This window comes from Lates calcarifer, unplaced genomic scaffold, assembly GCF_001640805.2.
Source record: "Lates calcarifer isolate ASB-BC8 unplaced genomic scaffold, TLL_Latcal_v3 _unitig_2338_quiver_800, whole genome shotgun sequence".
NCBI lineage: Eukaryota > Metazoa > Chordata > Actinopteri > Centropomidae > Lates > Lates calcarifer.
The window spans coordinates 55,933-80,000 of NW_026116148.1; the positions used below are offsets into that span (position 1 = coordinate 55,933).

Genomic DNA, 24,068 nt, shown 5'->3' on the forward strand with positions numbered 1-24,068 from the left:
ATGTTTTTATGACACGGTTGCCATGGAGACCAGGAAGAAAAAGAGGAGTCAGCTGGACTTTTAACCCACACACACACACACACACACACACACACACACACAGATCTGATGACCTGAATATTCACTGATATGATCAATATTATAGATCAGGAACAGATCAGATGAATGTGTAACCTGTGTGTGTGTGTGTGTGTGTGTGTTTGGAGTTAATGTGTTCATCTAAATGACTGAATGAATTAAAGAAACAGAATCAAACATCAGTTTAGTTTTTAATATCAAATGAAAGAATCATTATTTACAACAACAACAACAACAACATGGAGGAACCAGGAAGTGTCTGAGCTGTTTACTGGAGCCAATCACAACGATTGATTATTGGTTTTCTGTCAGTCGACTCGTCGCTGCAGCTCACGTCCTGATTGACTCAGAGAGAAGCCAATCACGTCCTGTTTACCTTCGTCCACCTGAGTCCACACCACTCCTTCCTCTCAGTCTTTGTCCAGGTCCAACAGGAGGAGGAGGAGGAGGGTGGAGTCTGCTCACCTGTCTGTCTACCTGTACAGGTGTATGTGAGTGTGTCTGCTCTCTCAGGTGTGAACCTCCATCAGCCTCCTCCTCCTCCTCCTCCTCCTCCACCCTGACGCAGTCACAGCGTCCACTTCAAACACCTGCAGAGGTAGAAAGCTCAGCATCAGCTCCGAGAACACAGACGCACAGACTGCACCTGAACGCAGCACAGACTGAGCAGGAGAATCCCCCGTTCACCTGTATGACCGGATCAGCGTGTGTGTGTGTGTGTGTGTGTGTGTACCTGGTCTCTCTGTGTGTGCACAGACACTTGCTGCAGCAGTAGCGCCCCCCACAGGTGGTGCAGGTGTAGTGGGAGGGGAAACCACACACGCAGCAGAAGTGTCGTGGAGGCAGCGACGAGGGCGGGGCCGCCGCCGACAGGTAGTTAGGCTCCGGCTTCTCCGACAGGTTCTTCCAATCAGAGCAGAGAGGGAGAGTCAGCTGACGGCAGATCGACCAATCACAGAGCAGGAACAGAGTACAGGTGTGTGTGTGTGTGTGAGACCCACCTCCTCCTCCAGCAGGGTGGTGAAGTTCTTCCTGAAACGCTGTTTGAAGTGGTCGCCCCTCGTCTTCCTCTTCTTCTTCTCTGCACAGACACAGACACATTTACAACACGAGCACGAGACCAGACGCTCACACAAAGACGACGACCTCTCACCTGGTTCCTCTGTCTCACTGAAGGCAGGCAGGCGGGCTGTAGGACCTGGGGGAGGGAGGGAGGACAGAGGGTCGTCCTGGAAACACAAAGTAAAAACAACAACAAGTCAGCATCACTGGTGTAAATAACCAGTGAACGAGTCTGATGAAATGGATGCTGGCTGAAAGCTGGGAGTCCAGCAGGAGATCAGGAAAGAACTGCTGCTGGGTCTGGGACCTGGAAGTTGTCTTTCTCCAGAGCCTCCAGCTGTCTGCTCAGTCTCCTCTGTCTGGTGGCTTCATCCAACACTCTGCGCTGACCGGCCTCCACCCGAGCTGAGAGAGAGAATTCAAACCAAACTCCGTTGTCAAATCTCACAGTTTAACATTTCTCTGCACTTTGTTCGTTGACTGAACCCGAATTAAACATGTTCTGACAGAGTTTAGGACTTGATAGAAACCAAAGGTGAATTCGGCGGACTGCTGAAGCCACAAGACACAACTTATTCCAGTGAGACATCAAGAAACCTTCAGGTCATCCCGCTGAAACAAACCGCAAAGGAGCCGCGGGCTGCAGCCTGATCTGACTCCTTCAGTCAGGATTTTAGAGAACAGTGTGACATTACACCACAGCAGCTCTGTGCCGAATTCACCGTTTATCTACAACAATTATTCACCAATAACAGAGACATTAAAGAGAGCGCGTGGGGTTCAGAAAACCGGAGAACCGTTTCAAATGGACGTTTCGTCAGTTAGACCCGGAGCCGCCGCTAACGTTCAGGAAAAAAGGACAAAACCCAAACAGAGAATCTGTTAACGAGACTTTTCACCTTCTAAACTTTCACTGTTTACACACACGAGAGCCACAACTCGACAAAGTCCCGTTTTCATCAAGAATTCAGTTCAAATCAAACCGAACTCACCGGAGCCTTTCTTCTCCAGCACCATGTTTGACCGTTGATGTCCTGCTCTGATACGGCAGCCGCAGAGGGACAAACCGTAGCAGACGAAGCGCGGAGTAATTTAACAGCGGTTCACTGAAGGAGTTTAACATTCAGAGGGATCATAAGGAAACTTAGAGAGTTAAACAAACTTCACACGATTAAATGTAAAGTGTCGGAATGTGAACATCTTTATACGGTGAGCCACAAGGGACAATATTATATGACCGCGTTTATTCTTCTTTGTCGCCATCTAGTGGTAAAATAAAACTATTACATGGACCTCAGGGTGGGATTTCTGCAGGGTTCATAGAAAGTAATTTAACACCAGTTTCAGGATCAAAGGATGAAACATCAGTTAAAACCAGTAGAAACCATAAGAGCTCAAATTATTTATAAAGTGCCTGAATTTATTGACCTCCAGATGTATACAACAATAATTCCTAATAATATCATTAATCACTAAAGACACCCTGGACTTTGATGATATAAAAAATAAAAATCTTCATTTTCCATATGAAGTCACACACACACACACACACACACACACACACACACACACACAACGACTGCTCAGGTTTCTGTTGGGAAAATACTTCATAAAGAGTCTGTCAGAGTTCAGAGGATCTAACACAGACGTCACCTTCATGGACACTAAGACAGTTTCCTTTTTCACTGAGTGTGTGACCACAGTCTGTGTCTGTTCTGTCTGATTCACTAAGACAGCAGCTCAGTACTCAGTCAGCTCCTGGACTCATGCTGGTCCTGAACCTCCAAGACCCAGTCTGATCCACAATCAGATCAGATCAATAATCAAAGACTGATCAAAGACCGATCAAACTGATTGATCAGCCATCAGAGGAGTTGGATCAGTGGAGCTGCTTCTGTTCCTGATGTCGACTGTTTCATCTTTGACCTGAGTTCTCTCTGTAGAGGAGACAGAAGACAGTGAGACAGAGACAAACAACCAGAGACAAACAACCAGAGACAAACAACTAGAGACAAACAACCAGAGACAAACAACTAGAGACAAACAACCAAAGACAAACAACTAGAGACAAACAACCAGAGACAAACAACCAGAGACAAACAACTAGAGACAAACAACCAGAGACAAACAACCAGAGACAAACAACTAGAGACAAACAACTAGAGACAAACAACCAGAGACAAACAACTAGAGACAAACAACTAGAGACAAACAACCAGAGACAAACAAACAACTCTGACCTTTCACTTTGAGCTGCACTGTTTTCCCTCTCTGAATTTTTTTCTCACTGCTATAAACTTCACAGCTGTATCTTCCTGTGTCTGTGGCTTTGGGGTGTTTCAGGGTCAGACTGAGGTCTCCAGTTCTCAGCAGGTCTTTCTTCATCTCTGTTCGGTCTCTGTAAACCTGGTCCTGCTCTTCAGGTTGATCAGAGCCGTTCTGATAAAAATTGACCTTCCTGTTGTCTCTGTCCATCCACTCCACTCTGACGTCTTGAGGCAGGTCACCTGTGGTTCTGAAGGGCAGCTGGACAGACTCCACCCCTGAATCCACCTCCACCTGTTGGACTGAGAGGACAACAAAGCACATCATCAACTGTACAGACAGCAGCAGCAGTTTGTCATCACTTTATTGAAGGAGGACAAAGTTGTAGAAAAAGCTGAAGGACAGAACCAGATCAGAGCAGAAGGTAACAGGGGACAGAAATCTAGAATCTAAATCCAGGTGTTGGTGTAACTTCTGGATTAACCTGTACTATGAAAGGTTACGTTGGTGTTCTTTTGTAATTTGCTATGGCCAATGGCTCTGTCTGTAAAAATGTATCAGGAGGTGACCCTCCTCCGGTTTTTATAAGTTCCATCTTTTTTCTGTTTGCTGTGAACACTCCAGTCTCCATGGTTTTGTCATATTTTGCTGTTAGAGTCTCTTTAAATAACTCATAACTCATAACTGAATTAACTTGAGTTCTTCATCTGAGAACGAGTCAAAATGCCACAACTCTCTGTCTGCACTGCTGACAACTTAACCACTGTTGTACTGTTTAACACCAGTTTAGGGAACCAGGGTTTGTCAACCTTGACTTCCCTTGATCACCCAGAGTTAAACCAGAGGAGGTTAAATTCCCTTCATGGTACAGGCCTCAGAGACAACCAGAGACAAACAGATAATTCTGACCTTGGATTTTAATCACCACTGTTTTCCTTCTCCTGATCTCCTTGTTGTAGACTTCACAGCTGTATCTTCCTATGTCTCTGTCTGTGGGGTGTTTCAGGGTCAGACTGAGGTCTCCAGTTCTCAGCAGGTCTTCATTCATCTCTGTTCGGTCTCTGTAATCATCTTCCTGTTCCTCAGGTCGGTCAGAGCCGTTCTGATACACATGGACCTTCCTGTTAGTGTATCTGGTCCTCCACTCTACTCTGACGTCTTGAGGCAGGTCACCTGTGGTTTTGAAGGGCAGCTGGACAGACTCCACCCCTGAATCCACCTCCACGTGACAGTCTGAGAGGACAACAAAGCACATCATCAGCTGTACAGACAGCAGCAGCAGTTTTTCCTCACTTTATTGAAGGAGGACAAAGTTGTAGAGAAAGCTGAAGGACAGAACCAGATCAGAGCAGAAGGTAACAGGGGACAGAAATCTAGAAACTAAAACCAGGTCTTCAAGCTGTTGGAGATGATCAGAGTGTTGATGATGTGAATTTTTTCTATGTGCTGCTTCACACTAAAATCTGTATGTTTCTTTTCTTTGTGACATTTACATGTATGGATCTAAAACTGCTGTTTCAAACATGTGTTCAACCTCACTCAACAGCTCTGACCTTTGACCTTTAGCTCCACTTGTTTCTTCATCAGGATGTTTCCCTCCCTGCTGTAGACGGTGCAGGTGTAGGTGTCTGTGTCTCCATCTGTGGGTTTTTTCAGGGTCAGACTGAGGTCTCCAGTTCTCAGCAGGTCTTTCTTCATCTCTGTTCGGCCTCTGTAATATGGGTCCTGTTCTTGAGGTCGGTCAGAGCCGTTCTCATACACATGGACTTTACTGTAACTGTCTGTCCACTCCACTCTGACGTCTTTAAACAGGTGAACTATGGTTCTGCAGGGCAGCTGGACAGACTCCACCCCTGAATCCACGTCCACCTTGTAGACTGAGGACAACAAAGCACATCATCAGCTGTACAGACAGCAGCAGCAGCACTGATGCTAACAGGACCTCACTGTCTCATCCTTCTGTGTCTCATGTTGGTGGAGAACACTCAGTATTCAGACACAAGAAGCTCCAACAGTTTGTTTGAGGACCTGGAACAACCAGGTGACCTGAGCTCACCTGACGTCTGTTCTTTACTCAGCCATGTCTCACACACATCAGCACAGAATCAATGAAGATCTAATGTTTCTGTTCTCAACAATCTGAAGTTTGTTCTAATGTTTCTCAGCAGAAGTCGACCAGACGACTGAGCACAAGTCAAGAGGAAGCTTTACTGAAGCTGCTGCACATGACTGTCAGGCTGCAACATTTAGTGTCAGCACATGGTGTCATGTTGGCTGCTGTTTACCACCACAGAAGAAGAACATGGTTCACAATGTTCCATCTGAGTCCAGATAAATGCAGTGAAACACACGACAAACTGCTGAGTAAAGTCATGTTGTAGAGCTGATTCTTCCTCATCAATGAGTCTGAATGAGCTTTTCTGACGTCTGGAACAAAACCTCAAGTTTCTCTTCAGCTCTCTGTATCAGCTGTTTTTAACTCTCAACTCTTTTAGCTTCTGGAACAAGAGTCTGCCTCCACAGTCAACGAGCCACAGGAGGAAACATCTTCACCATCAGCATCATGGGTAATGTAGGAGTAGAGACATACCTGACATGAAATAGTGTCGGAAATGTACCAGAAGACCCACAGCAACAATAAGAGCAACAACCAGGAGACCCAGGAGAACTATGGCCCAGGATGGAAATCGTTCTGTGGAAAAACATAAAGAACAACATGACCTCTGACCTCTGACCTGTATCTACAGGAGGTGTAGGTGTGGTTTGTTGCTGACCTTTGACCTGCAGCTGTACCTCTGACTGTCCCAGTTGTCGTCCAAACTCTCTGATGGAGCAGGTGTAGGTGGCGCTGTCAGAGAGCTGGAGGTTTGTCAGGTTGAGGCTGAGGTCTCCAGTGTCCAGAGCGTCAGTCTTCATGGACGTTCGGCCGCTGTAACGCTGGTTCTGCTCTGTCAGTTCATCACCTTCCAGCTGACGCTGGTGGACGGTTGAAGGTCTGAGGTCGGAGCGGCTCCACACCACTGTGGGCTCGTCCAGGTCAAAGGTGGGAAACTCACAGGGCAGCAGGACAAAGTGGTCCCCCTCCACCACCTCCACAGCTGAGGCATGCTGGGACACTGTGAGGACACACAGACAGAGAGGGTCCATCTCAGCAGCCTCACTTCATGTCTCATTACTCCTCCATCCTCAGCTGAACAGAACTGACTGTACAGTCTGTGTTTGTTGGTAGAAAACATCGTCATGGATCAGTTCCAGAGGATGAAATGAAGGTTAAAGCAGAAAGACTAAAGAGCTGCTGCAGTGTTGGATCAGTCAGATCAGAGGGACCAAGGTTTTCTTACCGTGCAGGAGGATCACAAACACCACCAACATCTTCATCTTCCTGGAAAAACTCCAACAAAGTCCCCTTCAATCAGCTTCTTACTGAACTGACTAAGGCTTCAAAACCTCCTTCAGGACTTCAGTTCACAGCCACTGCTCACTGTCCTCCTCCTGATAATCTACTGACGCTCAGAGGAAACTTTAGTTTCTCTTCCAGCTGCAGGGAAGCTTTTTATTCACTGCAGCATCAGAGCTCAGGTTTCACAGCTTTTCATAAACAATAGTTTGGGATATAAAACATCACTGGGACATAAAAGTAGTCCTGCAGTTTGACCCAGGGCAGCAGAACTGTTCAAACCAGTATACACGAGGAGAAAGTACAGCATTGACTTGTGTCACGTGACATTAAAACCATGCGCCTGCAGTTTAGTGATAAGCTTTCAGCAGTTGCTCTGTGACGACAGAACTTTGTCCTGATTGGCTGAAGGCCTCTCTGACATCATGACGTGGTGTGTTTTTATTCCAGAGACCTCAGATCAGTTATCTCCTGTGGTTTTTACATGTGAAGCTGTGAAAACAGTTTGGATCAGGTCATGTTTTTATCCTTTTCTCTCTCCTGGTAACAAGGTGGCTCCTGTTGTTTATCCTCTGTGATTCTCAATAAAACAGAAATAAATACAAACTGTTTTCTCTCTGAGAGTGTGGCTGCAGCAGGTTTATCATGTGTAACGTTTCCATGCTTTTATATATTATTCAGATTTAATTTTAATGTCTGTCAGAGGACTAAACTTGTGTTTGGCCTGAAAATGTTCAGAACAACATACAGTATCTTTAGCAGCAGACAGGAAGAGAAGCTGCAGCGCCTCCCACAGGATTCAGCATGCAACAACAGGACTGGAGACCTGGTTCAGAGGTGACAGGATGTGTAGTTCATTCTGCTGACATGTTGTTACTCAGTTGTATGGAGCCTCCAATCAGAGAAAACTCTTTGTACAGTTCAGTCTGGACTCTGAAATCTGAACCCCACTCACTTTAAGATTTCCTCAGTGAAGCTCTGACTGCTCACAGTTTGAATCTCAACCTTTATTTGTTCACAGGAAACAACATCTTCATGACATTTTGCAGCTAAAGGTGTTTGAGCTGAGAGAATCTTTATTTCTGAGAAAACACAGCACATAGATACTAAAGCTCCTGATGACTGAAGCTTCCATGTTTCCTGACAATCAGTTTCATCTGGAACTTTTCTCTTCATCCTGCTGATCTGAACCTCTTTAATCACAGACAGTTTGAAACTCTAGAGGAGATCCAACGTTTCCAGCCATGCTCAGTGTGTCCTCAAACTACATCTGATGTCAGAAACCAAGCTGAGAAATCAGTTCAAATGAGCTGCAACACTTCCACTGACTGAGTCCACCTGACATGTTGATCCATCAGTGATAATAATCCAGTACTAGAACAGAGAGAGCTGCTCTGAACAATGACTGCTCAGGTTTCTGTTGGGAAAATGTCTGTTTAGTAGAGGAAGGCCAAGGTGGATTTCATGTCTGACTTACTAAGAGAGTCAGCTTCTGGACAGATGCTGGTCCTGAACCTGCAAGACCCAGTCTGATCCACAATCAGATCAGATCAATAATCAAAGACTGATCAACAGACCGATCAAACTGATTGATCAGCCATCAGAGGAGTTGGATCAGTGGAGCTGCTTCTGTTCCTGATGTCGACTGTTTCATCTTTGACCTGAGTTCTCTCTGTAGAGGAGACAGAAGACAGTGAGACAGAGACAAACAACCAGAGACAAACAACTAGAGACAAACAACCAGAGACAAACAACTAGAGACAAACAACCAGAGACAAACAACCAGAGACAAACAACTAGAGACAAACAACTAGAGACAAACAACCAGAGACAAACAACCAGAGACAAACAACTAGAGACAAACAACTAGAGACAAACAACTAGAGACAAACAACCAGAGACAAACAAACAACCAAAGACAAACAACTAGAGACAAACAACTAGAGACAAACAACTAGAGACAAACAACCAGAGACAAACAACTAGAGACAAACAACTAGAGACAAACAACCAGAGACAAACAACCAGAGACAAACAAACAACTCTGACCTTTCACTTTGAGCTGCACTGTTTTCCCTCTCTGAATTTTTTTCTCACTGCTATAAACTTCACAGCTGTATCTTCCTGTGTCTGTGGCTTTGGGGTGTTTCAGGGTCAGACTGAGGTCTCCAGTTCTCAGCAGGTCTTTCTTCATCTCTGTTCGGTCTCTGTAAACCTGGTCCTGCTCTTCAGGTTGATCAGAGCCGTTCTGATAAAAATGGACCTTCCTGTTGTCTCTGTCCATCCACTCCACTCTGACGTCTTGAGGCAGGTCACCTGTGGTTCTGAAGGGCAGCTGGACAGACTCCACCCCTGAATCCACCTCCACCTGTTGGACTGAGAGGACAACAAAGCACATCATCAACTGTACAGACAGCAGCAGCAGTTTGTCATCACTTTATTGAAGGAGGACAAAGTTGTAGAAAAAGCTGAAGGACAGAACCAGATCAGAGCAGAAGGTAACAGGGGACAGAAATCTAGAATCTAAATCCAGGTGTTGGTGTAACTTCTGGATTAACCTGTACTATGAAAGGTTACGTTGGTGTTCTTTTGTAATTTGCTATGGCCAATGGCTCTGTCTGTAAAAATGTATCAGGAGGTGACCCTCCTCCGGTTTTTATAAGTTCCATCTTTTTTCTGTTTGCTGTGAACACTCCAGTCTCCATGGTTTTGTCATATTTTGCTGTTAGAGTCTCTTTAAATAACTCAACTCATAACTGAATTAACTTGAGTTCTTCATCTGAGAACGAGTCAAAATGCCACAACTCTCTGTCTGCACTGCTGACAACTTAACCACTGTTGTACTGTTTAACACCAGTTTAGGGAACCAGGGTTTGTCAACCTTGACTTCCCTTGATCACCCAGAGTTAAACCAGAGGAGGTTAAATTCCCTTCATGGTACAGGCCTCAGAGACAACCAGAGACAAACAGATAATTCTGACCTTGGATTTTAATCACCACTGTTTTCCTTCTCCTGATCTCCTTGTTGTAGACTTCACAGCTGTATCTTCCTATGTCTCTGTCTGTGGGGTGTTTCAGGGTCAGACTGAGGTCTCCAGTTCTCAGCAGGTCTTCATTCATCTCTGTTCGGTCTCTGTAATCATCTTCCTGTTCCTCAGGTCGGTCAGAGCCGTTCTGATACACATGGACCTTCCTGTTAGTGTAACTGGTCCTCCACTCCACTCTGACGTCTTGAGGCAGGTCACCTGTGGTTTTGAAGGGCAGCTGGACAGACTCCACCCCTGAATCCACCTCCACGTGACAGTCTGAGAGGACAACAAAGCACATCATCAGCTGTACAGACAGCAGCAGCAGTTTGTCCTCACTTTATTGAAGGAGGACAAAGTTGTAGAGAAAGCTGAAGGACAGAACCAGATCAGAGCAGAAGGTAACAGGGGACAGAAATCTAGAAACTAAAACCAGGTCTTCAAGCTGTTGGAGATGATCAGAGTGTTGATGATGTGAATTTTTTCTATGTGCTGCTTCACACTAAAATCTGTATGTTTCTTTTCTTTGTGACATTTACATGTATGGATCTAAAACTGCTGTTTCAAACATGTGTTCAACCTCACTCAACAGCTCTGACCTTTGACCTTTAGCTCCACTTGTTTCTTCATCAGGATGTTTCCCTCCCTGCTGTAGACGGTGCAGGTGTAGGTGTCTGTGTCTCCATCTGTGGGTTTTTTCAGGGTCAGACTGAGGTCTCCAGTTCTCAGCAGGTCTTTCTTCATCTCTGTTCGGCCTCTGTAATATGGGTCCTGTTCTTGAGGTCGGTCAGAGCCGTTCTCATACACATGGACTTTACTGTAACTGTTCGTCCACTCCACTCTGACGTCTTTAAACAGGTGAACTATGGTTCTGCAGGGCAGCTGGACAGACTCCACCCCTGAATCCACGTCCACCTTGTAGACTGAGGACAACAAAGCACATCATCAGCTGTACAGACAGCAGCAGCAGCACTGATGCTAACAGGACCTCACTGTCTCATCCTTCTGTGTCTCATGTTGGTGGAGAACACTCAGTATTCAGACACAAGAAGCTCCAACAGTTTGTTTGAGGACCTGGAACAACCAGGTGACCTGAGCTCACCTGACGTCTGTTCTTTACTCAGCCATGTCTCACACACATCAGCACAGAATCAATGAAGATCTAATGTTTCTGTTCTCAACAATCTGAAGTTTGTTCTAATGTTTCTCAGCAGAAGTCGACCAGACGACTGAGCACAAGTCAAGAGGAAGCTTTACTGAAGCTGCTGCACATGACTGTCAGGCTGCAACATTTAGTGTCAGCACATGGTGTCATGTTGGCTGCTGTTTACCACCACAGAAGAAGAACATGGTTCACAATGTTCCATCTGAGTCCAGATAAATGCAGTGAAACACACGACAAACTGCTGAGTAAAGTCATGTTGTAGAGCTGATTCTTCCTCATCAATGAGTCTGAATGAGCTTTTCTGACGTCTGGAACAAAACCTCAAGTTTCTCTTCAGCTCTCTGTATCAGCTGTTTTTAACTCTCAACTCTTTTAGCTTCTGGAACAAGAGTCTGCCTCCACAGTCAACGAGCCACAAGAGGAAACATCTTCACCATCAGCATCATGGGTAATGTAGGAGTAGAGACATACCTGACATGAAATAGTGTCGGAAATGTACCAGAAGACCCACAGCAACAATAAGAGCAACAACCAGGAGACCCAGGAGGACTATGGCCCAGGATGGAAATCGTTCTGTGGAAAAACATAAAGAACAACATGACCTCTGACCTCTGACCTGTATCTACAGGAGGTGTAGGTGTGGTTTGTTGCTGACCTTTGACCTGCAGCTGTACCTCTGACCGTCCCCACTGTCGTCCAAACTCTCTGACGGAGCAGGTGTAGGTGGCGCTGTCAGAGAGCTGGAGGTTTGTCAGGTTGAGGCTGAGGTCTCCAGTGTCCAGAGCGTCAGTCTTCATGGACGTTCGGCCGCTGTAACGCTGGTTCTGCTCTGTCAGTTCATCACCTTCCAGCTGACGCTGGTGGACGGTTGAAGGTCTGAGGTCGGAGCGGCTCCACACCACTGTGGGCTCCATCAGTTCAAAGGTGGGAAACTCACAGGGCAGCAGGACAAAGTGGTCCCCCTCCACCACCTCCACAGCTGAGGCATGCTGGGACACTGTGAGGACACACAGACAGAGAGGGTCCATCTCAGCAGCCTCACTTCATGTCTCATTACTCCTCCATCCTCAGCTGACCCAGAATTCAGTCTGGTCCTGTTTGGACGCTGCAGCTGATCAGGCTGCTCTGAATCCACATCAGCACAGTTTAACACCACTGACTCTTCTTCCTCTCACTGTTCACTTTTCACTGGTTTTCTGATTCTACACGTCTTTGTATTTTAGCTTCCAGCTTCTTCTGTCTGTGAGTTCTGCCCGGTCTCTTGGACAGTGTGAGTGTTCATGTCTTCCTGTCTGTACATCCTTAAACATGATCTGGATCAAAGCGGTTCCTGTCCAGAGTCACAGACAGGGGCTCCTGACAGGCCCTCCACCAGAAAGGAATATTCCTCCTGTACATTATGAACTTTCTCTTGATTGAAATGATCATTTGCAGTAGTGTTTGCTTTATTTCGCGACTTTTAAGAAAAAAGAAAATATTACGTGGCCCTGTTTTAAAGGACGTGGAAATAATTTGTGGTTTAACTCGATCAGGTTTTAGTCTGGTGTCAGAGCCACTGTTCACATGGATACAGCCACAGAACTAACTGAATTAACCTTATAGCTTTATAACAGTGAAGTATAATTAACTTTATTCACTGTATAATAAACACTATGGCACATCAGACGCCTGGTTCTCATGTTATTTTACTCCCACCTGACACTGTTCTATAATCTCACTCTGTTTACCTACTTTACAGCATTGACTTGTGTCACGTGACATTAAAACCATACGCCTGCAGTTTAGTGATAAGTTTTCAGCAGTTGCTCTGCGACGACAGAACTTTGTCCTGATTGGCTGAAGGCTTCTCTGACATCATGACGTGGTGTGGTTTTATTCCAGAGACCTCAGATCAGTTATCTCCTGTGGTTTTTACATGTGAAGCTGTGAAAACAGTTTGGATCAGGTCATGTTTTTATCCTTTTCTCTCTCCTGGTAACACGGTGGCTCCTGTTGTTTATCCTCTGTGATTCTCAATAAAACAGAAATAAATACAGTTTTCTCTCTGAGAGTGTGGCTGCAGCAGGTTTATCATGGGTAACGTTTCCATGCTTTTAGATATTATTCAGATTTAATTTTAATGTCTCAGATTTAAATCTCTATGTTCAGAACAACATACAATATCTTTGGCTCAGTAAACAGTGTGAACAGGTTTACAGAACAAACTGACATATCGAGGGAAACACTCCAACTTTTTAAATGAAAAACACTGAACAGCTGTGCAGGTTTTCCACAGTGAGACAGATATTTGATGAATAACTAGCGTATCTGTCCCTGTGAGCTTCAGAAACAACCGTTTATTTCTAGAAAACATCGTCATGGATCAGTTCCAGAGGATGAAATGAAGGTTAAAGCAGAAAGACTAAAGAGCTGCTGCAGTGTTGGATCAGTCAGATCAGAGGGACCAAGGTTTTCTTACCGTGCAGGAGGATCACAAACACCACCAACATCTTCATCTTCCTGGAAAAACTCCAACAAAGTCCCCTTCAATCAGCTTCTTCCTGAACTGACTAAGGCTTCAAAACCTCCTTCAGGACTTCAGTTCAGAGGAAAGAGGAGGAGCTTCAGTTTCCTCCTTCCTCAGACCTGTTGGTCCAGTTTCAGACTCTGACTGAATCTGAACCGTGAGATTAACATCAGATCAGATCAGACATGAATGATGTTTTATTCAGTGTTAACCTGCAGTCAGCTTTCAGCTTGTCAACACTTCACATTTAGTTTCTCTCCTCTGTTCGTCCCTGTGACAGAGCTGTCAATCAACTGGACTGACAGCAGACAGGAAGTGAAGCTGCAGCGCCCCCCTCAGGACTCAGCGTGGAACAACAGGAGACCTTCCCCTGTGCAAACATTCAGTCACATCACTGCCATCAGACGTCACACACACAATAAGACACACACACAGCCGCTTTATTCAAATCTCCAAACTTTATTCACTCAGTCATTAACAAATAATTTAATGCAGTTTGTACAAAGCCAGAGACAGCTGATTCCTGGTGAGGAGAGAGTCCAGGCAGCGTCAGGTGGAGACCTCGTCCCTGAGACAGACTCACAACCAGACGACGCCCCCCCCCCACCATGGAAACACTCCGCTACATGACGGACACAGAAAATCTACAGACACCAACCAAAGGAATTCAAAGACGACACAGTGGAGATATAAAAGGCCTTTAGTGTTTGTATCAGTTCAGTATGTTACAGTGGAGCTTCACCTGTGGAACCCTCAACCTGAGCCGTCACATGACCCGTCACTACTCCCATCATGCACTGCAACGCTGCTGGATGCCTCAGGAAGAGAGAGAGGAGAGCTCTCACACACACACACACACACACACACACACACAGTCATGGAGTGTGTTCTGCATAGATTCAGGGAGTGTTAGAGAATAAGGCAGCGCGGCGACCACTTCACTTCACCTCTACAACAGACTCTTACTCTGAAATCTCAGGAACTTCTGAAGGAAAGTAAAGGCTGAATAAAGAGGCTTTTACTCTGAAAGGTCAACAACGATGTGTTCAGGATCCTCTGTCAGAGTCACACCTGTTACACCGGGAACCTGTGAGGTGAAGGTGTGAACGCAGGTGAGGCGGATCGTCCGATCAAAACTAACTCTGAGACGATGCATTCAAGGACATCATGTCTGTTCCTCCATCCGGTCTGTTTTTACCTGTGATGATGAGGTGGACTGATGTTCACACACACACACACACACACACACACACACACACACACACACAGAGACGGGGGGGGGGGTTCAGGGGTCGACGAAGGACACCATGATGTATCTGGTCCCTCTGGTGGTGGGCAGGCCCTCGTGGTAGTGGGTCAGCCGGCCCGGGTGCATGAAGGACCAGCCCTTCCTGGGAGACTCCACCTTACAGTTGTAGCGCAGGAACCGGCAGCCTCCGCCCTGACACAGGTAGAGACAGGTGAGCTCACTGCTGCTGGAGCGCCTGCTCGCGGCGTCAGAGTCAGAGTCAGGAGTCGGAGTCAGAGTCAGTCAGAGTCAGTCAGAGTCAGTCAGAGTCGGAGTCAGAGTCAGTCAGAGTCAGTCGGAGTCAGTCAGAGTCAGAGTCAGTCAGAGTCAGAGTCGGAGTCAGAGTCAGTCAGAGTCAGAGTCAGTCAGAGTCAGAGTCAGTCAGAGTCAGTCAGAGTCAGTCGGAGTCAGTCGGAGTCAGTCAGAGTCAGAGTCAGTCAGAGTCAGAGTCGGAGTCAGAGTCAGTCAGAGTCAGAGTCAGAGTCAGTCAGAGTCAGAGTCAGAGTCAGTCAGAGTCAAAGTCAGAGTCAGAGTCGGAGTCGGAGTCAGAGTCAGAGTCAGTCAGAGTCAGAGTCAGAGTCAGAGTCAGTCAGAGTCAAAGTCAGAGTCAGAGTCGGAGTGAGAGTCAGTCAGAGTCAGTCAGAGTCAGGAGTCGGAGTCGGAGTCAGAGTCAGAGTCAGTCAGAGTCAGTCAGAGTCAGAGTCAGAGTCAGAGTCAGTCAGAGTCAGAGTCAGAGTCAGAGTCAGTCAGAGTCAAAGTCAGAGTCAGAGTCAGTCAGAGTCAAAGTCAGAGTCAGAGTCGGAGTGAGAGTCAGTCAGAGTCAAGAGTCAGAGTCAGAGTCAGAGTCAGAGTCAGTCAGAGTCAGAGTCAGTCAGAGTCAAAGTCAGAGTCAGAGTCAGTCAGAGTCAAAGTCAGAGTCAGAGTCGGAGTGAGAGTCAGTCAGAGTCAAAGTCAGAGTCAGAGTCAGAGTCAGAGTCAGTCAGAGTCAGAGTCAGTCAGAGTCAAAGTCAGAGTCAGAGTCAGAGTCAGTCAGAGTCAGTCAGAGTCAGTCAGAGTCAGAGTCAGAGTCAGTCAGAGTCAGAGTCAGAGTCTTACCTCGTAGTCCACGTTCTTCCTGTTCAGGGCGATGTTGATGGTGAAGGTGGAGGAGTCGTGATGCGGCCGCAGAGACGGCTGCTCGTCAGGACGGTAACGCACCACGAAGTTCATGATGGCCTGGGCCTGCACACACACACACACACACACACACACACACACACACACACACACACACTACAGCTCAGTTTTCTCATCTTAAAGAATCAGAATTGTCAGAGAACAAAATGTTTCCCAGTCGAGTGTGAAGTGTGTGTGTGTGTGTGTGTGTGTGTGTGTGTGTGTGCACTGAAGGATCTGGGTGCTAGGTTCAGGTACCTTGGGGTAGTATCCGGGGTAGAGCTTCTCTGTGACAGGGACGATGTACTCTTTGAGGAATTTGAGCCACTCCTTCTCGAAGCCGATCTGGTTCATGTGGATGTCCACAGTCGGGACGTTTTCGTAGCCACCGGCCAGACGCTCGTCCTGAACACACACATACACACACACACACACACACGTCAGGCGTCTGTGTTGGAATCACAGCCGGTCACGCGGGTCGACACCGTACCTTGTTGGTTCCTCCTGACCACTGGCCGTAGTCCTCCATGGTCTCCACCAGCTGATCGCACATCTTGTCAGAGAAAGCAGGGAACCAGTAAACGTCCGGACACGGCTGCTCCACCAGGTTCTTCTCATCCTCAAAGATCCTGGAGTAGTTCTCATGGATGTACTTCTCCCTCCAGTCCTGTAAACACACACACACCCTCAGCGTCAGCCTCCAGCTCCGCTCTCACCTGCTCAGGTCGCAGCGCTCACGCCTGCTCGTCTCACCACAGGGTTGTCGAAGATCTGCCACATGTCCGGGTGCAGCCGGGACGTGTTGAAGTTGGTCGACGCCACCAGACGACCGAACTCGTCACGGTTGGACACGAACATGAAGACGCCCTGCGGACACACACACACACACACACACACTCTGAGCAAAGGATTCTGGGATTTATCTGTGCTGGTTCCTCAAAGGTCACCTGTGAGGCTCCGTTCCATCTGTCTATGGATCTGTGGATCTGGATCTGGATGTGGATCTGTGTCAGTGTGAGGTGAGCAGTGTGGGCAGGTGTGCAGCAGGTGTGCAGTGTGTTACCTGGTCTCTGATGCTCCTGCAGAACACCATGTCAGGGTCCATGTCCTCGTCCACGTACAGGCTCACCTGGGCCAGTTTGGACCGCAGCACGCTGCCTTTGATCAGGTAGGTCTGAGTGATGTACGGCACGTTCCACAGCCCACTGCACACACACACACACACACACACACACACACACACACACACACACACACACCATGTCACATGAACAGACTGAATCCATGTTGAAACCAGATCCACCACAAACACCTGGGATCTAACTGTGCTCTGTGTGAGTGTGAGTGTGTGTGTGTGTGTGAGAGTGTGAGAGTGTGAGAGTGTGTGTGTGTGTGTGTGCTCACATCCTCTTCCCCTGGACGATCTCGATGTAGTCCTCAGACCTGGAGTAGTATCCTTCAGGACTCAGAGCTCCCCAGAAGTTACTCCACAGCTTCCCGTGTTTGGACAACATGGGAGCAATGACCGACCTGTGGGGGGGGGGGGGGTAAAAGTCAGTGTGTGAGAACAGTCGGTGCAGCTCTGACGACACACACACACACACACACACACACATACACACACACACACACACACACTGTGCTCAGACCCAGGTGGTACAGCAGGACACGTACTTGTTCTCCTCGATCAGGATCCTCAGGGTGTCGGGGTTCGTCAGGGCCACGTCAGAGTCGATGCTGAAGTAGTAATCACAGTCCGGATCCTTCTTACACGCCTCACTGCACACACACACACACACACACACACACACACACACACACACACACACACACACCTTTAGCCTTAAATAACCTGAATGATTCGCCGCCTCATTTACTGCTCAGAATGTTTGGCCTGGAACCTGCTGCCTTCACTGACTGTAGGACAAACACTCTAAAACAGCAGCAGCTGCTGGACCATCGCAGTAATCCAGGTCTGTCCTGGTTCAGGTTCTGAGCTGGCTCTGAACACTCACACTGCCATGGTTCTGGCCTTGGCCTCCTGCAGGTTCTCCTCTGGTCCGACCAGCAGGGCGTCAGGGAACAGAGACCTGTGCCGCTCCCAGAACCTCTGGATGTGACGCTCATGGTACACGACCTGGACCAGGAACCAGAACCAACACGTCAGGACAGAACCAGCAGACTGAGGAATCATGAGGGGTGTGTGTCTCTGTGTGTGTGTCTCTGTGTGAGTGTGTGTGGTACGTTGTTGTGGATGAAGAGGCGGATCCTCGCTGTGGGGTAGTTGAGCGTCGTCAGTCGGTCCAGGAACTCCTCCATGAAGGGCGTGGCGTGTTCGATGAACACGGCGATGTAAACCAGAGGCATGTCCTCGTCCTGAAAACACACGTCCAACGTCCTGGTGAGAAAAGTGAACAGCTGACAGCACGACAGCAGCATCAGCTGACAACACTCACAGGGACGTCACTGAAGAAGAGCAGGTCGTCATCACAGATCCCACAGCCGTCCTCATAGGTCCACGCTGTGGGGACGTAGTTACCCAGGTAGTTCAGCTGCAGCTGCAGAGACAGAGAGACAGAGACAGACAGAGGGACAGACAGAGAGAGAGACAGAGTCAGTAGAATCAGTGCAGTATGTACAGTGTGTTTCCTCTGGACTGTGGATGTAGTTGTCTCTCTCTCTGTCTCTGTCTCTCTGTCTCTGTCTCTGTCTCTCTGTCTCTGTCTCTGTGTGAGAGCAGAGTCTCTGTGAGAAACTGAGCCAAACCACACTGATCTGGTTGAAGGTTGAAGCTGTGAAACAACCTCAGCTCCGTCTGTGTTCATCAGGAACCAGAACAGAGGGATTCTGGAGAGGTTTCTCTGTGTGGGGTCAGAACAGACCACAGAGCAGCTCCACTAACACCGCGTCCTGCTGACCGTCCACTGTCACATGGTGCCGGTGGGAGGCTGTGGTTGGTCCGTTACCTTGGTCGGTCCGTTGCCATGGATGACAACAGGAAGCGTGTCGTAGGCGACGTTCCTCGCTCTGACCTTCGCCCTCTCAAACTTCAGGACCACTTCATCTGAGGGACAGAGACACTCAGATGAAGCAACTCACAGCAACACACAGCAACACAGCAACACACAACAGTGATGTGGGGGTGTCTCACCGACGGCTCCGTTGAGATTCTGGAAGATCCGGGAGCGATGGTCCAGAGTCATGTTGAACTTGGTCTGAGGAGACGACACACACACACCATGAGACTGCAACACTAACGCTGCCACACAGGATGAGACTGAACAGGACAGGGACCATCTGTGTCCCAGGGTCCTGGTCTGGGGTCAGTTTACCCTCTGAGTCTTGTCCAGGTAGATCTTGGTGTAGAAAAGCTGGTCGTCGTCGTTGTCTTTGTATTTCCACTGCTGGACCATGGCACTGAGGTCCGGAGCGAAGCCGATGAACCCTGAACACAAACACAATCAGTGCTGCTCCTGCCTGATGCAGGGGGTCGGGGGGGTTATCAGAGGGTTGGGGGTTGTCAGAGGGTTGGGGGGTTGTCAGGGGGTCGGGGGGGTTGTCAGAGGGTTGGGGGGTTGTCAGAGGGTCAGGGGGTCGGGGGGGTTGTCAGGGGGTCGGGGGGTTGTCAGAGGGTCAGGGGGTTGTCAGGGGGTCGGGGGGGTTGTCAGAGGGTTGGGGGGTTGTCAGGGGGTCGGGGGGGTTGTCAGAGGGTTGGGGGGTTGTCAGGGGGTCGGGGGGGTTGTCAGAGGGTTGGGGGGTTGTCAGAGGGTCAGGGGGTTGTCAGGGGGTCGGGGGGGTTGTCAGGGGGTCGGGGGGGTTGTCAGAGGGTCGGGGGGTTGTCAGAGGGTCGTTGTTAGTTTCTTACCTCCTGAGTTGAGGTAGCGTTTCCCAGTGTGCACCACGGGATATTTGGGGGCCAGTCTCTGGTCGGGCCAGCAGAACCCCTCGGCTGAGAAAACCACTCTGTGACCCAGACGGGAGAACTTGGCCAGCAGCTCCTCAGGACCCGACGCAAAGATCACATCGTAACTGCAGAGACAGAAGACGATGAAGACCAGGTTCACAGCTGCAGGTTCACAGTGAGTCCCTGACACATTACCAGCCGTCCTGTCTGTTGGACCACACCACAGTAACTCACAGTAAGTGAGGCTCTGTGCTCAGTCAGACCTCAGGGTAATGACAGGCTGCAGCAGGAAACTGGAGGCGCTGCAGCCGCCATGATGGAGCCACAGCTGTTCATTAGAACCTGAAGCAGGAAACACGGGGGTCTCACGTCCACACCTAAACCACAGGACCTGACGTCCGGAACAGAACTCCACTCAGTTTAGTCCCTGAACCTGAACCTGAACCATCAGGGAGTCTGATGTGACCCAGCCTCAGAAACAAGTTCATATTTTCACTCCCACTGAATCCTGACTGAGACCAGTCTGTGCTGATATGAACAGACGTCACAGTTCCTCTGCTGCTCTTACCAACACTGTCCAGGTGTGTGTGTGTGTGAGTGGGTGTGTGTGTGTGTGTGTGTGTGTGTGTGTGTGTGTAAGTGGGACAGGTGAGTCAGATTTCACACTGAACAAAGGAAAACACAACAAAGACACAACAGAGAGAAAGAGATGAAGAGACAGAGAGAGAGGTGTGGTCGGACAGGAGGAGGAGCGATGATACAGAGATACACAACACACACACACACACACACAGACAGACAGACAGACACACACACACACACACACACACAGACAGACAGACAGACAGACACACACACACACACACACACACACACACAGGTGGTCGTTACCTGTCCACGAACATGATGACCATGTCCTTCTTCTCAGAGTGTTTGAGCAGCTCCTTCTTCAACCATCTCACCTTCTGACCTCCACCCACCGTCCGAGCCACGTCCCCCCCCTTCCACTCCTCCCCCAGACCCAGCACCTGCACACACACACACACACACACACACACACAGTCAGTGATAACTGTCCTGATCAACAAGCAGCTGCACTGACTCATTTCTGTAAAGTGAAGATGTTACTGATGGCAGCCATATTGTTTTCTGAGCGTTCCCACTCAGAAGTTTCCAAGTTTACCGTGGACTTGAACACAGCATCTGTGTGTGTGTGTGTGTGTGTGTTACCTTCACGGTGTAGTTGAACTCTCGGGTCGTCCTCATGAAGCGTTTGAAGCCGTCCGTCTCCTCCGTTGCCGCGGTGATCACCAGGAGATTCTCTGGTGAGGAGATCAGTGATCAGTTATCCAATCAATGGAAAATCAATGACAGGATGGACGGACACTGATCACCTGACCGGTTTCACGAGCTCGTTCTAAACAGCTCCACCTCTCAGCCTGAGTCAGTGAGTCACAGGTGAGCAGGTCGGACCCAGGTGTTCACCAGGTAAAAACCAGCAGAGCCAGGAGAGAGCTGATGGAGAGGAGGAGAGGAACCAGCCCTCCTCACTTCCCTCCCCCCTCCTCCTCCTCCTCCTCCTCCTCCTCCTCCTCCTCCTCCTCCTCCCCCTCCTCCTCCTCCTGCCTTCAGGCTTTCGAGGAATTTGGAGAGAGTGAAATTCCTCTGAAATACCTCTGGAAGGTTACAGAGGTGAGGAGCAGGACGGGGGGAGGAGGGGGAGGAGGGGGAGGAGGGGGAGTGTCGTGACAACAGCCTCCTTGTCCTGGCTCTGTGCAGGTTTCCTTCAGTCCAACATGTTTAAAGCTCGAGTCTCGTCTGTGTGAGAGAATCTTTAAATCCCCTGAGGATGACAGGAGCGATGTGTTCGAGGGACGTGGGATTTATCACCACCCCCAGTCTGAAGGATGCCCTGGGTTTCTCCAGTTTACCAAAATAAAAGCTCTTCGTCAGGTCACCTGCAGGTTACTGGATCAAACAACAACAGAACCAAACCCAGAGAGGTTCAGGATCTGATCTGTGTTTGCAGCTATAACACAAACCAACAGAAGCTGATCCAGGATCTGATCTGTGTCCTGCTCTCATTTAAACCATCAGTCTGTTCACCCTGATCTCTCACTTCACTACAGACTGTTTAAAGACACACACACACACACACACAGCTGTTCAAACACACAGCTGGCCTCAGTAAAAACCGTCAGGATGATGATATAAGACGCTGTCCTCAGGAACAGGAACCGCTGGAGTCCATTTATCTGAGGTAACATCAGGTCAGGAAAGAAAACACCGAGTCTGGTCTGAGGACGTTCAGATCCTCAGAAACCCTGAATCCATGAGTGAGGATCAGAGATGTGGGCAGAGATTCAGGTCTGGAAAGTTCTCAGAGGACCGAGTCCTCAGACCACAACGGACCAGGACTGAGCTTTAAATGAACCGTGATTCACAGAGACTCTGTTAGTTTCAGGTCTTCATTAATCCAGATGAACCTGGTTTTGGGCTCTTCAGCCTGCGGGCTGCAGGAGCTGGGGGTTGGAGGTGCGGTGTTGTTTCTACCGGTTAAAACTTCAGAAACTCGCAGTTAGAACCGTAATTCACCGTAATTCACCGTTAATTCACAGTTAATTTACCATTAATTTACCGTTAATTCACCGTTAATTCACCGTTAATTTACCGTTAATTCACCGTTAATCAGCCCTACATGTGAATAAAAGTGTAATTAGCTGCAGTTAGCTGTGAGAACCAGAGCCGGGCAGCTCCATCGGGACATGGTGGTCCGCCTGGCCGGGCAGGGGACCCTCCGGAGCGGCCTTACCTGGAGAGAGCCTCCGCTGTTCGGCCGACACGGAGCTCTGGAGGAAGGCGAGAGCCAGCAGGCAGAGAAGACGACAGGAAGACATGGCGGCGACGAGAAGACGTTAACAGCTCTGTTCAGACACTTTCTTCCTCTTCTTCCTCCTCTGTCGTCCTCACTCCATCAGGTCCACTGCGAACTTCTAACGGCGCTCAAATCTCGCGATACTTCGCATCCGAGACATCCCGAGGACAGGGATGTCAACACGAGCTGAAAAACGTTAGCCCGCCTATTTTTTGGAGCGTAGGCCAATCAGAGGCGCTACACACTTGATCGACAGGAACACTGAGCAATCAGAGCGTCGCAGCGCCTCCCTAACAGCCAATCAGAGGAGGACAGATGGAAATTAGTAGGCTGTGATTTTTTTTCTCGACAGAAAGTTCGTGAAAAAAGGAGAAAGTGAATCTTTGCCACGTGTGATAAATTCCAGAGAGAGAGAGAGAGAGAGAAAGAGAGCATGGAGAGAGAGAGAGAGAGAGAGAGAGAGTCACCCTGGTGTAAAGCAGATCGTATTTCAGAACAGAAACGTTTGTGATGTTCATTGAATCATTTCCTCATTGAATCATATGAAAGTTACAGTAAAACGAACCTGCGGGTCTTTAACGCAGAGACAGAAAAACTGTTCGTTGATGTCGAAACATTTACTTTACTACTGCGTTTTTTCTGCGCAGGCGGCCCCGCCTCTTCGCCCCTGTTGCTATAGTAACGTGACAACACCGCAGCGACGGACCGGGCTGAGGGACCCGGTTACACCCGAGTTATTTACCCTGTTTTTAGCGCTGTGTGGTCGGTGTGTTGTCGGTTAGTTTGCGGTGTGTTGTCGGTGAGTTGTCGGTCTGCGGGTGATGGACAGACCCAGGTACTTCACTCCTGCCGAGGTGGCCGCTCACAACACCGTCGCCGATCTGTGGGTGTCGTTTCTGGGCAAAGTGTGCGACCTGACCCCGCTGATGAGCCGGTACAAAGGTGAGGAACACACCTGGTGGAGAGTAACGAAGTACAGTTACTCTGGTTAACCTAAGGTACCTGTAAGCTACCCCACTACATTTATAGCAGTATATTTACTCAGATACATGTTACTGTACTTTACCTGAGTACTTATCACTGACACCTGAATGCATCACTGACACCTGAATGCATCAGTGACCCGGACAGACCTGTGCTTCATGAGGCTGGTGTTTCTCTGCAGGTGACGCTCTGCTCCTGCCCATCATGGAGAGTGCAGGACAGGACATCAGCTGCTGGTTCGACCCTCAAACCAAAGACGTGAGAGCTGAAACCGGATCTCACTCAGATCCTCAGAGACCACCAGAGGATCCAGACCAAACCTAACCTGCATGTGTCCGTCCTCTGTCCTCAGGTCCTGAAGTA

At 48.6% G+C, this 24,068-nt stretch overlaps 3 protein-coding genes and 1 long non-coding RNA gene across 15 annotated transcripts in view; 2 read left to right on the forward strand and 2 right to left on the reverse strand.

Annotated features, from left to right (window-relative positions):
* Window positions 1–256: 256 nt before the first annotated feature.
* LOC108892695 (uncharacterized) lies at window positions 257–13,718 on the reverse strand. Of its 6 annotated transcripts, XM_051068030.1 has the most exons (13): window positions 13,452–13,718; window positions 11,649–11,990; window positions 11,465–11,566; window positions 10,428–10,751; window positions 9,784–10,107; window positions 9,165–9,178; window positions 4,315–4,624; window positions 1,448–1,545; window positions 1,232–1,307; window positions 1,080–1,159; window positions 812–981; window positions 455–668; window positions 257–423 (listed from the first exon to the last, which is right to left on the reverse strand). In XM_051068030.1, exons 1-12 carry the CDS (start codon window positions 13,486–13,488, stop codon window positions 647–649), a joined length of 1,899 nt encoding a protein of 632 aa, XP_050923987.1. In that variant the 5' UTR covers window positions 13,489–13,718; the 3' UTR covers window positions 257–423; window positions 455–646. The 6 variants fall into 6 exon arrangements, with proteins under 6 accessions (XP_050923987.1, XP_050923988.1, XP_050923991.1 ...); XM_051068031.1 differs by lacking the exons at window positions 257–423; window positions 455–668; window positions 812–981; ... (1 more) ...; window positions 1,232–1,307; window positions 1,448–1,545 and adding exons at window positions 2,540–3,077; window positions 3,381–3,707 and having other exon boundaries at window positions 13,452–13,710; XM_051068034.1 differs by lacking the exons at window positions 257–423; window positions 455–668; window positions 812–981; ... (1 more) ...; window positions 1,232–1,307; window positions 1,448–1,545 and adding an exon at window positions 2,540–3,077.
* LOC127140090 (uncharacterized) lies at window positions 4,275–10,124 on the forward strand. Of its 2 annotated transcripts, none has more exons than XR_007810445.1 (3): window positions 4,275–4,423; window positions 8,967–9,113; window positions 10,043–10,124. It is a non-coding gene; the product is annotated as an uncharacterized LOC127140090 (long non-coding RNA). The 2 variants fall into 2 exon arrangements; XR_007810444.1 differs by having other exon boundaries at window positions 8,967–9,034; window positions 9,961–10,108.
* A 220-nt stretch (window positions 13,719–13,938) lies between the features above and the next one.
* Window positions 13,939–22,896, reverse strand: LOC108892696 (multifunctional procollagen lysine hydroxylase and glycosyltransferase LH3). Its single transcript, XM_018690392.2, has 18 exons — window positions 22,659–22,896; window positions 21,077–21,168; window positions 20,738–20,874; window positions 19,808–19,971; window positions 19,275–19,387; window positions 19,094–19,157; window positions 18,909–19,006; window positions 18,399–18,500; window positions 18,187–18,318; window positions 17,958–18,079; window positions 17,617–17,721; window positions 17,347–17,472; window positions 17,006–17,147; window positions 16,696–16,809; window positions 16,433–16,609; window positions 16,201–16,347; window positions 15,883–16,008; window positions 13,939–14,940 (listed from the first exon to the last, which is right to left on the reverse strand). Exons 1-18 carry the CDS (start codon window positions 22,741–22,743, stop codon window positions 14,785–14,787), a joined length of 2,202 nt encoding a protein of 733 aa, XP_018545908.1. The 5' UTR covers window positions 22,744–22,896; the 3' UTR covers window positions 13,939–14,784.
* A 140-nt stretch (window positions 22,897–23,036) lies between these two features.
* Window positions 23,037–24,068, forward strand: part of LOC108892697 (cytochrome b5 domain-containing protein 1) — a 3,472-nt gene continuing 2,440 nt past the window's right edge. For all 6 annotated transcript variants that reach the window (XM_051068035.1, XM_018690395.2, XM_051068036.1 and 3 more), the window contains exons 1-3: window positions 23,037–23,663; window positions 23,887–23,963; window positions 24,058–24,068. The exon at window positions 24,058–24,068 is cut by the window's right edge and continues 208 nt beyond it. In XM_051068035.1, coding sequence (XP_050923992.1) covers window positions 23,543–23,663; window positions 23,887–23,963; window positions 24,058–24,068 — 209 coding nt within the window. In that variant the 5' untranslated portion in view covers window positions 23,037–23,542. The remainder of the gene's footprint in view (window positions 23,664–23,886; window positions 23,964–24,057) is intronic.

Coding starts and splice junctions, on each gene's coding strand:
- LOC108892695 (XM_051068030.1), bottom strand. CDS start 13,488: ATGAAGATGTTGGTGGTGTTTGTGATCCTCCTGCACG. Junction 982..1,079: donor CCACCCTGCTGGAGGAGGAG/GTGGGTCTCACA, acceptor TCTGATTGGAAG/AACCTGTCGGAGAAGCCGGA. Junction 669..811: donor TGCACACACAGAGAGACCAG/GTACACACACAC, acceptor CTACCTCTGCAG/GTGTTTGAAGTGGACGCTGT.
- LOC108892696 (XM_018690392.2), bottom strand. CDS start 22,743: ATGTCTTCCTGTCGTCTTCTCTGCCTGCTGGCTCTCGCCTTCCTCCAG. Junction 20,875..21,076: donor AGTTCAACTACACCGTGAAG/GTAACACACACA, acceptor GTGTGTGTGCAG/GTGCTGGGTCTGGGGGAGGA. Junction 17,148..17,346: donor ATCGTCCAGGGGAAGAGGAT/GTGAGCACACAC, acceptor GTGTGTGTGCAG/TGGGCTGTGGAACGTGCCGT.